The sequence below is a fragment of the Monomorium pharaonis genome, chromosome 10, assembly GCF_013373865.1.
Source record: "Monomorium pharaonis isolate MP-MQ-018 chromosome 10, ASM1337386v2, whole genome shotgun sequence".
In the NCBI taxonomy this organism is placed as follows: domain Eukaryota; kingdom Metazoa; phylum Arthropoda; class Insecta; order Hymenoptera; family Formicidae; genus Monomorium; species Monomorium pharaonis.
In genome coordinates, this window is record NC_050476.1 from 6,871,796 (window position 1) to 6,886,295 (window position 14,500).

General features: G+C 41.0%; 1 protein-coding gene and 1 long non-coding RNA gene across 5 annotated transcripts in view; one reads left to right on the forward strand and one right to left on the reverse strand.

Moving 5' to 3' along the window:
• The window catches only part of LOC105838545 (homeobox protein SIX3), a 51,142-nt gene extending 45,072 nt beyond the window's left edge, over positions 1-6,070 (forward strand). Inside the window, exons 2-3 of one of the 4 annotated variants that reach the window (XM_012684185.3) lie at positions 730-1,125; positions 1,343-6,070. In XM_012684185.3, coding sequence (XP_012539639.1) covers positions 730-1,125; positions 1,343-1,757 — 811 coding nt within the window. In that variant the 3' untranslated portion in view covers positions 1,758-6,070. Of the gene's footprint in view, positions 1-726; positions 1,126-1,342 lie in introns of all 4 variants that reach the window. The other 3 variants (XM_012684184.3, XM_012684187.3, XM_012684186.3) reach the window with 3 other exon arrangements.
• Positions 6,071-12,003: 5,933 nt separating this feature from the next.
• Positions 12,004-14,500, reverse strand: part of LOC118647692 — a 37,041-nt gene continuing 34,544 nt past the window's right edge. Inside the window, exon 2 of the long non-coding RNA XR_004964847.1 lies at positions 12,004-13,193. This is a non-coding gene — a long non-coding RNA (uncharacterized LOC118647692). The remainder of the gene's footprint in view (positions 13,194-14,500) is intronic.

Genomic DNA, 14,500 nt, shown 5'->3' on the forward strand with positions numbered 1-14,500 from the left:
ACATTTCTTATAACTTTTTCTTCTATACTTATTTGTTATAAAAACAATTATTTGTGAAAACGAAATATATATTTCTAGGAAATGCATCTCATTTTTCTTATTAATTGGTTTATTTCTATAGGAATAACATTTTTGGAGTAAAATATACACTATTCCTCATTAAAAAAATTTTAATTATTTTTCTCTAATAAATCGTTTATTTAGGGCGAATTAAATGTTTTATTTCTAGCAAATAAATTATTTATTTTTACGCACATTGCATGTTATCTACTTAAATAAGATATATTTTACAGAAATATATTTCAGAAGTATATTTCACCGAAATGCATATAACAAATAAACGTCACAAGAAATATTTTGTTCTCAATATTTCGACATTGTTTTCTCAATGTACCTTCTTTATTGTCCAACCGCGAAAACCAGACGATGGAGTTGCGGAAATTATATGCGGCAGTTGTAGCTCGAGTAATATATCGCGATTTTTTGAAGTTTTTTGACAGTATCTATTGTAATATCTCACTACGTTTATTCTTTCTTTTTATCCTTTCCTCTAGTATTTCGTTTAAATAATATATATATTCTGCTATTTACCTACTAAAATATTCATTTTTTTTCTCGTTTACTAAGATAACATTATTGACCGGCAACCGTCTCACAGTCCCTAAAACTTGCTTCGATACAACGGACAATATCGGTTGATAACCGCGAATTATGCGTTATTTGCAGCAGAATGCAGCAACAGTCGGGTCAAGGAAACGGAAACGCGCGGCGCACTCTGAGCCCGGGGCCCGGCGGCAGCAGCAGCGAGGAGTCCGACATTTCCCTCGGAGGAACATCACCGCCATCGCCAAGTTCCTCGCCGCCACCGAACCACCAACCGTCCCCGGTACCCCTCGGATCTCTCGGACCTTTGCCACCACCCTCTTTGAATTTCCGTTTCGATCCTACGCAGACGCACTTTCGATTCGGTCATACGACGGCTTTCAAGTTTCCACCGACGAGCTTCCGATTCGGACCGCATAGTCCGCAATCTAACCATCCGAATATGCCGGGTGGCGGGATTTTCAGGTTCGCGGAGTCGAGTCCCTTCCAGGCGGTAGGATCCAGGGCTGATCCGGCGACGAGGTAAGTTTTAGCAGCTTTCTGCCCAGCGGATTTCTTTCACGAGCTTCCTTTCGAAATAATCCGTTGTTTATTCTCCTCGATTTCTATCAATCTATTTCAAGAATTTGTAAAACTATTCATGAAACCTACATTGGGAATTGATATTATATTATATATTATTGCAATAAAAAGATGTCGCATAATAGACCGCGATTCCGCTAAACTGTATTTTCTCCAGAGAAAATGCAGTTCTCTCTTTACTCTGTTACAGACTACCGGACTCGCTGGGTCTGCCACCGCCGAGACTCCATCCGCACGAAGGCCTACTACACCACCCGCACCCCCAGCACCAGATGTCCGAGGGAATATCAAGGATATCCGAAACGTCGCGATTATCCGACGGCGGGCTATCCCGTCTCTCGGACAGCTTATCGGAGGCCCACAGTCCGCCATTGATGGCGGCAAACCTGTCGGTCACCGGTCCGCTGAGGGTGGCAGTACCTAGCCCGCACACACCCTCGTCCCGAGGCAGTCCACCACCTCGTCAACCGACACCTCAGAGTCAGTCCCAAGGTCAAGGGTTGATAAGGGTCGCGACGCCACCGCCGGCGAATCCGAGACCGCAGATCCACAGGCCCTTCTCGCCCGCGTGATACGATAAGGACGACGAATCGCAAGACGTCGTCGTCACAGATGACCATCTCATGTCGAAAAAGAGCTATGGATGCGGTGATGTCGCGAGCGAGCGCTTCGAGGTGTTGTGAAAGCGGGGGAAGAGATCTGATGAAGTGGACAACGATGGTCTGATCTTCATGGCTCAGCAGATACCCGCGGGATACGGGGAAGAAGCAGTCGGTTGTGTCTAGAAAATTACGAGTGTGCGTAGTAGCGCAAATCCGATACGACGTTCTGAGAAAAGTTTTCAGTGAGAACCAGTAACGCAACGGACTAGGATCGATGAAGCTGTGAAATTATTCAAGGATACAAGATGTGAACCAGTAAGACGGCTTCTTTCACAACTGCAGTTAACATCGCCCAAAACAGATCTAAAGCGCTTGTACATGAAAAATGAATCAACGATACCAGTATGTGTAGAACATACGCTGTCGAAATTTCGCTCGGAGATATCAGAAATTATACTGCGCTATGAATTTTAGAAAGAATTCGTTTCGCGATGTGTGATAGGACGCTCTTATAAAACGCGGAAAGAGACGCTTCGGGAAGTGAGTGTAAATCCGCTAAATAAGTGCAATCTTCCGGATTTAAAAAAAAAAAAAAAGAAAAAAACGAACGGTCAGGGCGTGTACATAGCTTCCGTTGGACGTTCCCGACTCGTCCGTTCAACGAAATCCAAGAACCAGATGCAGTGAGTCTTATAGTTTGTAAATAGTGTCGCTTTTTTTGTTGATACTCTCTGAATCATGAATAGTCACCGAGATGCAAGCAGCGAAGTGTACAAGATTTTCACGAAAGAAGTTTTCCAAAGTACGTTTTATTTTTACGTGTATAATATTACACGCACACTAATATGTTATATTACTGCAGTCATACTAAATATTTCAGTTAATTTCGATTATATGAACAAAAACTTATGTTCAATGTCTTATTTTCGAAGTTTTGAAATAATTAAAAAATTCTTTGTAAGAAACTATGACTTCTTTTTTTTTGTACGGATTGATTTCGTTAGAGTAAAAATATTAACTTTTTGTGTGAAAATCTTGCATTTTCGTCGGACGTCGACGTAGCAAATCAGCAAAGCGTTAAAATAAAAACGCGAGAAAAGTCAAAGTTGGACTCGCAATGGCAGTGATTTCATCCTTAGACTGATGGCCGACGCGTAAAAAATACAAATCCCCAATAGCCACAGACGCAGATCATTGCGTTACAATTAATACTGATATTTGAGAAATCAGAAAATGTAGCTGCAACGAAATAATTCTCTAACACCCAAGAGCAGTCCTTTTTTTTCATTTTGTATTTCTATTTTTTGCTTAAAGTAAACGAATACACTGAGAAAAAAATGTTGTTAATTTAACTAAATTTTCCAAATGAATTAAATTTTGTTTATTGAAGTATTTATATATTTCAATTAACTATATAAATACTTGAATTGACAAAATTTTAATTTAGTTGAAAAATTTTGTAAAATCTTTTTTTTTTTCTTAGTGTACGCATAACACAATTGTGCTAACTATTACTGAGGTCATCAATAAAATTTATTTCAATGTGTCATCTAGTTATATACTTTTTCCTTAATAGCTCTCTTTTCCCATAATAATAAACCTATATTACCAGTAAATTCCAAATTTTTTCAATGTAAATTTCATTACATGTGCTCCTTTTCTTTGCTATAATTTTCAATTTGTGAATTTTGTTTATGAAAGCAATACATCATATCACCGCCCCTTTGTTGCATTGCATTTTAAAATTATTCTACGCATAAATCCTAAGTTCTTCTAGTTCATCTCTTTTATTTATTTGACATAAGAGGAGATCAAAATATATATTTGCAAGTCTCTTCCTCATAACTTTTAGTTTCGTGATTTTATTTTTTTGTGAATTTGTAACACTATTTTGAGACCTCAGTTACATTCGTAACGCAATTGTTTCTGTATCAGTTATTAATATGATTGTATGTTTGTTCTATTGTATTGTACACCAGTATTAGTCCCTCATACTCGAAGAGTAAGAAAGATTCATACTCTAGATAAAATTACAAGAACAGCTTGGGTCCGAACGAGAGAGAAGTACGACTTGTTCTATATAAGAAAGTGCGATATCCAAACGAGCCAATTTACATTCTTCCCCTGCCAATTCCCTCCCCCGTTAGGTTAAGTAGAAACTATCGACATTGTACATTTCATTAATTCGCTCGGCTCTTTGGGGAAGGCCTGCGTCACTCTGGGAATAAAAAGAAATGTAGAAGAGAATTTCGAGGCCGGGTATGGCCAATCGATCCTATTAAGCGCGAGATGATAGAAAAACCTCACGCTTTCGTCCTCCTCTTTGTAGATAGACTCGATTAGCGAAATTCTTGTATGATCCGTCTTATAAATATGAACATATTACAACAGTACGCGTACACTATACATACAATATACATATATATATAGTATATATATATTATATATATATACATATATTATAGGTAAAGATTTACGTAATTTACCTAAAGACTATCGATACGGAATTATACATATATAAATATATGAAGAAGAAATGAAGCATTATTATTATTATTAATATTATTAATATTATTATTATTATTATTTGCGCCTGTACATACGTTCGCGCGAAAATATATTAACAGATTATTATGACATTACAACGGACCATCATGAGTATTTTGTCCGCATCCTCGCATCCATTATACATCCTATCCGGTCCTGACTGTTAAACGGAGTGGCAAATTTTGTGCATAATCCACGGAACGTGTTAAACGCATCGATGCATTAAAATGGCTTAACATTTATGCCGCGCGATTCGACAACGTCGGACACACGATCCCCGCGATAACGGCATCGCCATCGTAAGTGAAATCCGCGCGTTCCTCTCGCACATTGAAAAATGCGTGCGCCCCCCCCCCCCCCCCCGAAATGGTAATTATTACTTTTACTTATAAAATCTCTCATTAGCAATTCCTCATTACGCTCGCGTGTCGCTCCACGATTAAAACGATACCGCGCGAGAAGGAGCACGGTCGCGTTGCTGAAATCGCTCCGTCCTTCCCACAGGTTCGCACGTCGCACACGGCTTCCACGCCAGGCCATCGAAAAATTGCGGAGTCATCGGCCGTTAACAATCTTAGAATCGTGTCCAGACGATCTTTTATTTCTTTCTTTTGTTTTCCTTTCCTTCTTTTTCGCCGAAGGTCAAAAAGCGAGCCGGGCACGAAATGCGCGTTAGAGCGCGATGAAAGAAGAAACGGATTATCGACGATGTGAGACAGAGAGACGAACGAGCAGATAAGGGCAGCAGGGACGGGTAGAAACGAGAGACGGGAGAAGCAGAGGAGAGACGCGGATAGAACGGAGAGACGAGGGAAAGCACAGGAGGGAGAGGCAGACAGACAGAGTAGTTGCGCGATAACGCGGCGTGGGCGGGTGTCGCTGACAAAATGAACCAATCGGCTGGCTGGGTCGCCTTGTAACCGATCCCGCGGGTTAACCAGGAACCAGGGAACATCGACCAAGACTCTCCCGAAAAGCCGATATGCCCAGGGCGCACGCCTAAGTTCTCTCTCAACGTCGACTCCACCCTGCCTGATGCCTCCACATGCGACCACATCCTCTCTCACTCTCTCTTTCTCCCCCCTCCCCCCCCCCCCTCTCCCCGTCTCTCGTATCTCCTTCCTCCTCTGTCGCACGTCCGCGACCGTCTCTCCCCTGCGTCGGTGCTCGGCAGCTGGGTAGATTTCCACGACACGAAGATGGAGTCGTCGGGATGCGGGGAATGGAGCAGATACGCGAGACTTTTACGTGGCGCTCTCCGGTCTCGTCGCGGACGGCTTTCAGCCGGGGACTTTTAAGGGAAATCATGGAAACCCATGTTTGTTGTGGCAACGTGTTGTTCCTATGATATGTTAAATCCTTTCTCACTTCTCGCAAAAATTGCACGAAAAGATTTTGTGCCGCGCAACAGTCGGGATTTTATAAATTCATATATAAATCACTTGTGTGAGATTTGAAAGAATCAATTTTTTAAGATATAGATTTACGCCAGCAAAACTTTTTGTGCGAAAAATACCGAGTAACTAATAAAATTCACCTTTTTGCTAGAGTGCATAGATAACGAAAGGTTGACATTGGAAAAAGATCAAGTTTCATATTAATTAAAAAAATCCATACGAGCAGAAAACGTTAATCAGCGATCGAACTTACTATTTGTGTCTCCGAAGGAGGAGGAAGAATAGAAAAGACATTGAATAGAGTTTTGAGATTTTGGCCTATTTACAAAAAAAAAAAAAGAAAACGTTGGTTTACTTGACCAGAGGATCACGCCGACAATAACGCAACAAGAGAGTGCGCGAGGGGGGAGGGAAAACTGAAAAACCATCCCGGAACAACTGTCCGTTTTGTTCGCAACGCACACGCGCCTGCGGGAATTTCGTGTAACGGAATAAAGGGATGGGTGTCGCGATTATCGATAGGCTTCGGTGGCATGCACTGTTTTGAAGGTATATCCAATATGGCGTGAAAAGGTCCGCTCTGTCTCCCTCTACCCTCGCCCTGCTATCGTTTATCTCCGTCGTGCACTCGATGGCACGGTCGCCGTCTTGCCGGTCGTGTTTTGACAGTTGCTGCTCTGACACCTCTGGCGCATTCATTAGGAAGTGGTTCTCATGATCAACGTTAAGATAGCATGAAGATAAGTATGGTTTGATCAATCACGAAATATATATTATATTTAGCTGCTTTCTATTTAACGTAAATGCTTTATAATAATAACACGATATATGTCGAACTTTTGGAGAAATAAAATGAAATTTTAATCAACTCGTCACGGATTTGCAGAAAAATGCGGTTAAAGCTACGTATAGTAACATTTATTAAATACTAGCACATCTATTATTGAAATCGTTAAATTACAGAGACAAACGTTAGGCTTGCGAAAACGAATTGTGATCTAATATATAAAAATTTAGAAATATTAATATGTGATGTCTCTCGAAGGTTAAGTTGAGAGTCGCTGAATGGGCTCCAGCTGTCCGGATTTAGATGTTTAGGATAATGCGGCGTGGTCGAGGCCTTACAACGAAATAATGTAGTCCACTCTGAATGGTAGAGACGCGGAATGAGAACGGTGGGACGAGGGGGAAGGAGGGCGACGAACGGAGAACGGACAGCCGAGCGAGCGAGAGGGCGAGCGAAAGAGGCAGCGATATACTTCTGTGGCGAAGGGAGCGGAACGGAGGGAAGGGCGAAAGGGAGCGAAAGAGAGTAGCGACTGAGTAACCATTTCTCTAGTGGTTATTTGTAGACAGATTCGACACCCCGACAATACCGCGGATATCATAATGGGGCCCGGGGCGCAGGGGTCCTACCGTAGCGGGAGGGCCCCGACCAAGATTACGCCCATCAGGTATTTGTTATAGGTCTTAGGTCGACCTGCGGGAAGGTGTGAAAGTGACGGTAAATCTTCGTTCGATCTCTTTAAAATCGGCGTACGCCATTGTTGCGGTAAAGAAGTTTTTCGGAGGGCTCTCTCGCCGCACCCCTGTTCTCGATCTCTTCTTCCGGCCACGGCGATCGCGGATCATGGGCTCTTAGCTGCTTAAGGGCCCAGAGAAGGACTCGGAAAAGCGTGAAACGGGTATGAAAAAAAAGGTAGGCATATTGTGTGAATCATCCGCGTCGCGGGGATAATGGCGCAACGATGACGCGGAATGGCGCGCGCGCTCGCGCGCCGATGAATCGCGCTCTGATTTGTGTACTCTCACCTCGACTAGTGTCGAAAAATCAACAAATATTTGTAACATCGATCGTCACCCGATAAGGGCTTTATTTGATTAAGGGGATCTGTTTTCAGCATTTTTACGAGCGGTTCGGCTCAATAGTAGTTAGTGACAAGCTAGTATTTTCATCTATGATATCGTGTGATTTCGTAATCAATCGATCTTCTCGTAAAAAAATTTCAATATGGATATTTTTACAATTTATTAACTCTTACGCCTGCAGCTTAAATATGTTCCAAAACAATTATCGAATACTTTTGGTAGTTTATTAGAGAAATTAATCAAAATCGAATAAAATAATATAAACATGTCAAATCGCAATACTTTTTAAGTAGAATAATTAATCAAATAATTTCCATTAAAAGACTTAAATAATTTGCATGTAATAATTAAAATTCGTTATAATTTACTTACAAATATCAGCTGATTATATATATATATTTTTTTTTTCATATAAAATATCAAAAACAAATTAAATAGTAACGATTATATAATTTATTAAAACTAGGACAAATGGCAAATTAAAATTTAATTATTCTTAACTTGAAAATTGTTGCAATCTCAATATTTTTATATTAGAATTTTCAATCTTAATTAATTTTCAGATACGCCGTTAAAATATTGTACGATGATTATAAAGTACTCTACATAAATTTGATTAATTGTTATTGAGAACATAAATTCGAAATGTCACTGATGAAAAATGCGAGTGTTCCCAACGTTCGCGCATACGAGTCCGTTTAAAATGTCATTCGCGTCCCGCCGTAACCCGTAATGAAACACCCCTCTACAGATTTTCAGTTTGAAAATCGACGTCTCGGTTTTCACGCGGGGTTCCGATCCAGGTTCACACGGGGGTTAATGAGAGGTTAGATATAAGTTGCTATTCTCTGCTATAATGCGACACCGGCGTCTGTTTAATTTAAGTATATCCCGTGCATGGGACTTCAATGGGGGTGTGTCACGCGCCACCCTTGCTCCCTCCATAACAGGGGGCAGCAGTAACTTCATGGGAAAAACAAAATATTAGAAAAGCTGGAGAGTCGTAGCAGTTTTTGCTTGTAAAGCAATGCAATATCTACGTACGGATTTAATAACAATAATGTCAAGGACCTCGTAATCGAACTTAATTAAATATATATCGATAAGTATGGTAAGTAAAAAATGCGTTTAAAGTCCAACTTTTTCTCTTAACATTTTACGATTACTTTCAGATAAATAAATTTTAAGACAAATATTAAATTATTAAAATTCTATAAAGAATATAGAAAGATAGATAAAAATATTTCGGAATTAGAACAATTGTTCTAGATTTTATATCATTGCAAAACGTTCTAGATTTGGGATTTGCGAAGGTTTTCGAAGACTCGAGGACGCACAAAAGTAAGTCTTCACGGAGGAAGCCTTCCCTGAATCGCGAGAATTCGGGGCAGGGTATACATGGATATGTCAGGCGTCAGTGCCCTTACGAGGTACTAAGCCGCTTAGCACTATAGGGTTTAGGTTGTGCCCGGCGGGGTATCTACCAACTCCATAGAACTTATATAGGGACCCACACCTCGCTTACCGTGCATTATCTTATCCCCCCCATCCCCATACCCATGCTTCCATCATGACGTTCGGCGAAATGTCAGAATCTGCTGCGATCCTGACACCCACGGGCTGCGACGAAATTGCATTTCGCGCTACAATTTAGTTAATCGTCCTGCGATTTGGTCAACGATCAAAATAGGGGACAACGGTCAATTATTCGCGAAATAAATTATATAATTGTCATAAAATGTGCCAGAAGGAGAGAGAAATATACGAAAATGCAAACCGAATCGTTTGAAATTATAGATTTTAGCGTAAAAATGTGTAACGTTGAATTTTGCTTAAAGTTTTTACAGATATATGTTAGTGAATTATAATTTCACAGTTTTTCTAAATTTTTCGATTTTATCTTTTTCTTTCATTAATGCAGAATGTCATTATTTAATTTACTAATCTATAATATATAAATTATAACGTTAATTAATATAATTTTATAAAATGAAGGTAACCAAAATCTTAAAGGATTATTTCGTCATCGCGAGATGTATCAGTGTTTCTAGTTTACCAATGCCAACGTGATACCACTTGTGTTTCTTAAGCAGGCTGTCGCCAATGCAAATGTAAATGAATAAAAAAACGTTTAAGCTTATCGTCATTGTTAGTGCAATTTGTACACAAAACAGCTCCTCTCTCGCGCCGCTCCCCATCTAGAAGACCGCTCTTAACGACGCGGATAGAAAACACCGCGAGGAACTTCCTGACGAGGGTATTACGCAAAACTGTATCGGCTTTTCCGTGTTTTGATTTCGCCCGGGGGCCGCAGGGGGGGAAAGGGATGAGGAAAGAGGGGTTTACACCCGACGGAACGGGAACGCCGGGAACGAGAAGGACAGATACTTAGCCAAGGACTAACAGCAGGCCGCGGATTAAAGGGGGCGAAATGTTATTATTGCAAGGGGTACGTCTGCGCCCCCGTGAGTACTAAGTAGCCCGGTTAAGTATGTTGTTTAAGCCAACACTGTAAGTAACCATCCCCGGAGAAATTGCCGTGACGGCATTGCGACAAAGTCCAAACTCCGCCACGCCGATGGAAAATACTTTGCGCGGAGTGCCACCACGGCCAGATGGCTCTCGTAATGCCCGGCGTTTTCAGGCGAGGCCGCGATGGAAAATCGAAGCACCCCGCACGTCATGATACGAACGACAAGGCAAGGAGTCGCCGAAGTGTCGCGAAACTTTGAAGGAGCCTCGTGCCGCGAGAGCGAGCACAACGGTTCCCTTGTATACCGTCGGTGACATGGCTTCAAATATTAAACACGGATATTCAGAAAATTAAAAACTAATAGAAATCGATATTACGAAAGAATAAATTTTGGAACGAAAACAAAATGAAAATCGTAGCTGTGTATTATGTAAAAAAAGCTAAAAAGAATTTTGTAATATAGTTGCTGCATTAACCCAGTTTTGTATTTTAAAAATCATACTACAAGACAGGACGTTCCGCCATCGTAAATATTAAAAAAAAATTGCTAATTTGTACGAAAACTGCTGCGTGTCGTTGTTAAATATATGAGAGTAAGAATAATCTTGACGTCACGTCCAAATGATTTTTCAGATATCGCGCTAGAGGGATTATATTTATTTATTTTTCGATTCAACAAATTTCAATTTACACGAGAGGTGGCCACGCGCGTTAGTTGAATTCAGCGAATAATTTCGCCGGGTGATTGCAGTTTCTGAAACGAGTAGCCTTTGTGCGACGAGGGAATGACAAATGCACTTCCTTGAGCCGAGATTAAAATACGATATTGCCGCTATTAGGCCCCGGGTTTGAGCCTTTGCTCGCGATAGAACGGTAACAGACGTATAATTTCCTGGAAGCTTTGAATTGAACGGCTCTCTCGCTCCGCCGGGGCGAGTAAGACGAGTGTAACCGGCTTTCAAAGCTTTGAGGGTGAGGAAGCTCATTAACGAGAGCTTTCTGTTCCTTCGTTTCGACCCGTTACACCGACGTACACCTTCCATCCACTACCCGATATCCTTTACGGAGTCCTGAGACTCGGAGAGTCACCCTCGTCCCCTCTCCCCTTCCCGTACTTCTACCGAACGGCAAACCGAATTCCTTACTTATGTAAATGCGGATTCGTTGATGGTTGTAAATTTGGCAACGCCACGTCGCGCGAGATACTACGATGTACCTCGTGAGAAAAATTGTTGCAACGCTTTGTCCATCGTGTTGAAAAATAATTCAGTGTCGTAAACAATGTGAATAAGTATTTTTTTTTTTACGATATTAAAAACACGTAATTAAAAATATTTGTTCAATCTAAATTTTGTTATGTAAAATTTTCTGTAAGATAAAAATTGACGGGTGATGTATATGAAAAATGTATACACATAATAAAATGTTTTCTCTGGACACAAAAATACATGTTCTATTATATGTATATGTTCCCTTGTGATCAATCGACAATTATTATGTTATATTGGTAATAATTCTAATAAAAGCGATTTGTTAAGCCGCCAACATTAGAGGGCGGACTGCTACGATTGCGGCTGCTTTAATGATACTTTCTCAAATGATTTGTAATACTAGTATACGGGCGCGTCAGAGGTAATTATTCCTCCTCGTTACGATCAAATGAATTCAATTAATCGTCAGCGAGCCGCTCTGGTGTTTGTATATTACTGCTGCGGGGCTCGTTCTCATCAAATTCCCATGAATAACCAACTCGCATAGCCTCTACAATAATCAACACCGCTAATTTCGCGCTGCAGTTACCCAAATTTCGCACAGCGATAGAATTTCGAGACAAGTTTACCAACAAATCCCACAATGTAACATCGCTAAAGAGAAAAACCCGATCTAGGTATAAAAAAAAAGGAACATTAAGTAGACCTTTCGTACTCAATTCTGTCACAATTAATTATCTTTTATTATCTAACGTAAGCACGGGGCACATAGCAACATGATAAAAAAAAATTGTAACTATAAGTTTATCTTTGCTATAGCAACAAACTCAAATCTAATTCTAATCACTTCTTCTCGTAGTTACAATAAGAAGCGCGTTAATTCGATGACATCATGCAGCGGCAAATAATATAAAAAAGCAGTCACTCTCTGCTTTCAACTCCGCGGCGCCCATGGAGCGACGGGGCATCGTATCTCACGGTTCTTCTCCTCCCCCGTCGCGAATGAAAGTGGAAGAAACTAAGTATTCCATCTTGACTTAAATACAGCTCGCGAGATGTGGCTAATGCAACCGCGAAATAAAGGGCGTGGTTTTAATGCGCAGCCGGGGATTGGCTGTTGAACTTGGCTACCCGGTCGATACTGGCCGACTATATCTGCCGACCTGTATACTTGATACTTATCCGGCACAGGAGTATATACACCTCGACTTCCATCTCGCTCTCGTACACCGTCGGGGTGGAGAAGGATGTTTGCACGCTCGCGGGATCGAATGCGCCAAGACTCTTCAAGTAGAATCATCGCTCTGAGGTTCGAGAGAAAAATTTGCGCAAACCCTTCCCACGTGACACCAATATGTCTATGCGATAAATATCATGGAATTAATTAATAAAACAGATTTACATCAAGAAACAAGATGCTGTGGAAAAATTGATTTAATCTGTAGTCAATTACGATAATTTAGAGAATCTAATACGGCGATTTGTGCTACGTGAGCATTGCTGCATAAATATTTCATGATTATTTATGTTTCCTTGTCATTCTACGTTTCAATTTGTACCACCGTGTCAAATATTCATAAATCTAATACGCTGACACAATGTTAATTGTACCTTTCGTTATTCATAGATCTTTAAATCAAAGCGTTAAACTTTTCCCGTCAGTACGGTAATTGGATCGCGTGCCATCAGTATATTAATTACGGTCGCATTATGTCAAGCAAATAAAGACATTTTGGCGAAGTGCTTACTGCAAAGAAAAGTTCGTGTTCCCTGGAAGGTTCAACGAGCTCCGCGATGATCCATCGTGGCTCCCTTACTCTTCGTCCTTAACGCTATTAATAGCGCACGATCAAAGCTTTTCCTAACGACACCTCGACGTCCATCCATCGTAGATTTATCGCGCCGATACCTGCACTAAAGAAAGGACAGATTACTTTCTGATTTGTTGCGGAAAGCGTACGTCCGAATTTCTTTCGGCGTAGAGTAAAACGTTTAGCTTAAATCTCTGTATGGGATTTCATCACCTATTATTGAAACTTGATAACGATAGCAGCGATTATAGACATAAAATAATTTTAAGCGAATGCAGCGTAGTGTATCAAGAAGTCTGACAGTTAATCCAAGCTTATACAGTGCCATGAATCGTAAAGCCTAATGCATAATTAACAAGTATTTTGCAGCGGCGCACGAATTATTAATACTAACTCCATTAATCCGAATAATTCTGCGCCAGTAAATTAATACAACCTCTCGCAACCGAGACACTTGCAGCTAAATAAAATCGAACTCGCAAATCGGCCGAATCAAGTCTCGTCTCGTCACCAGCCCAGTGGCTACATCGACGATTCGCCCGATGTGGGGGTCGGCTACCGGAAAACTAATATCGCCGCACAAAAGCGACTAGCTTAGTATAATAACGCGATACCCACAATAAACGCGACCGGTGTCCTCTTATTGAGGGCAACAATGCCCATGGTAGATGAGTTAATCGGTAAGTTCCTCCCCCGATGCGCGCACTACCCGAGTCGGTCTGCGCTGCACGAACCCATTATACGCCGTCATTCGTCGACGACGATGACGGCGGCGGCGTGCCGGGGAGTTTGCACGGCGAGCCCTGAAACAGGATATAGGAAAGGCACGGTATCGGGGAACAAAAGGATGACTGACATCTCCGGTGATCCTGATCGGGAGGTCTCAGTGGCTCTCTGAAGCGGCCCGCCGTGCATCCCGATCTATCGAAATGTCTGCGACAGACAGAGCCGCTCGAGTGACTCGATATAGTAAAGCAGCGATTATTGTCGAGCCGTCTTGTAGGTAACAGGTTAATTAATGATGCATTGAAACTTTAATACAATTCAAATTACACCATAAATTGAAAAAAAAATACAGATAATTTCCTCATGTTATTTAAAATTAAAAACAATAACGCCAGCAAATAATTACGATTTGTTAATATATACAGTGAAAAAAAATACAAGACAATATGTCACTTTCACTTTTTAAATCTAATCCTCTTACTGGTATCGATTCTTGTATCACGCTGCACTAATAATCGAAACGTCTAAGCAATTGTTCGTAAAAAAAAGAAAAAAAAACAGCATGCGCAATATGTAGAGGGAATAGTGACTACAATCTGGGAGAGGAATCGCTACGAGAAGTACAATATCAGAAAGCTCCGGTAATCCTCATCAACGGCGGGCAGAGATTCTCAACGGA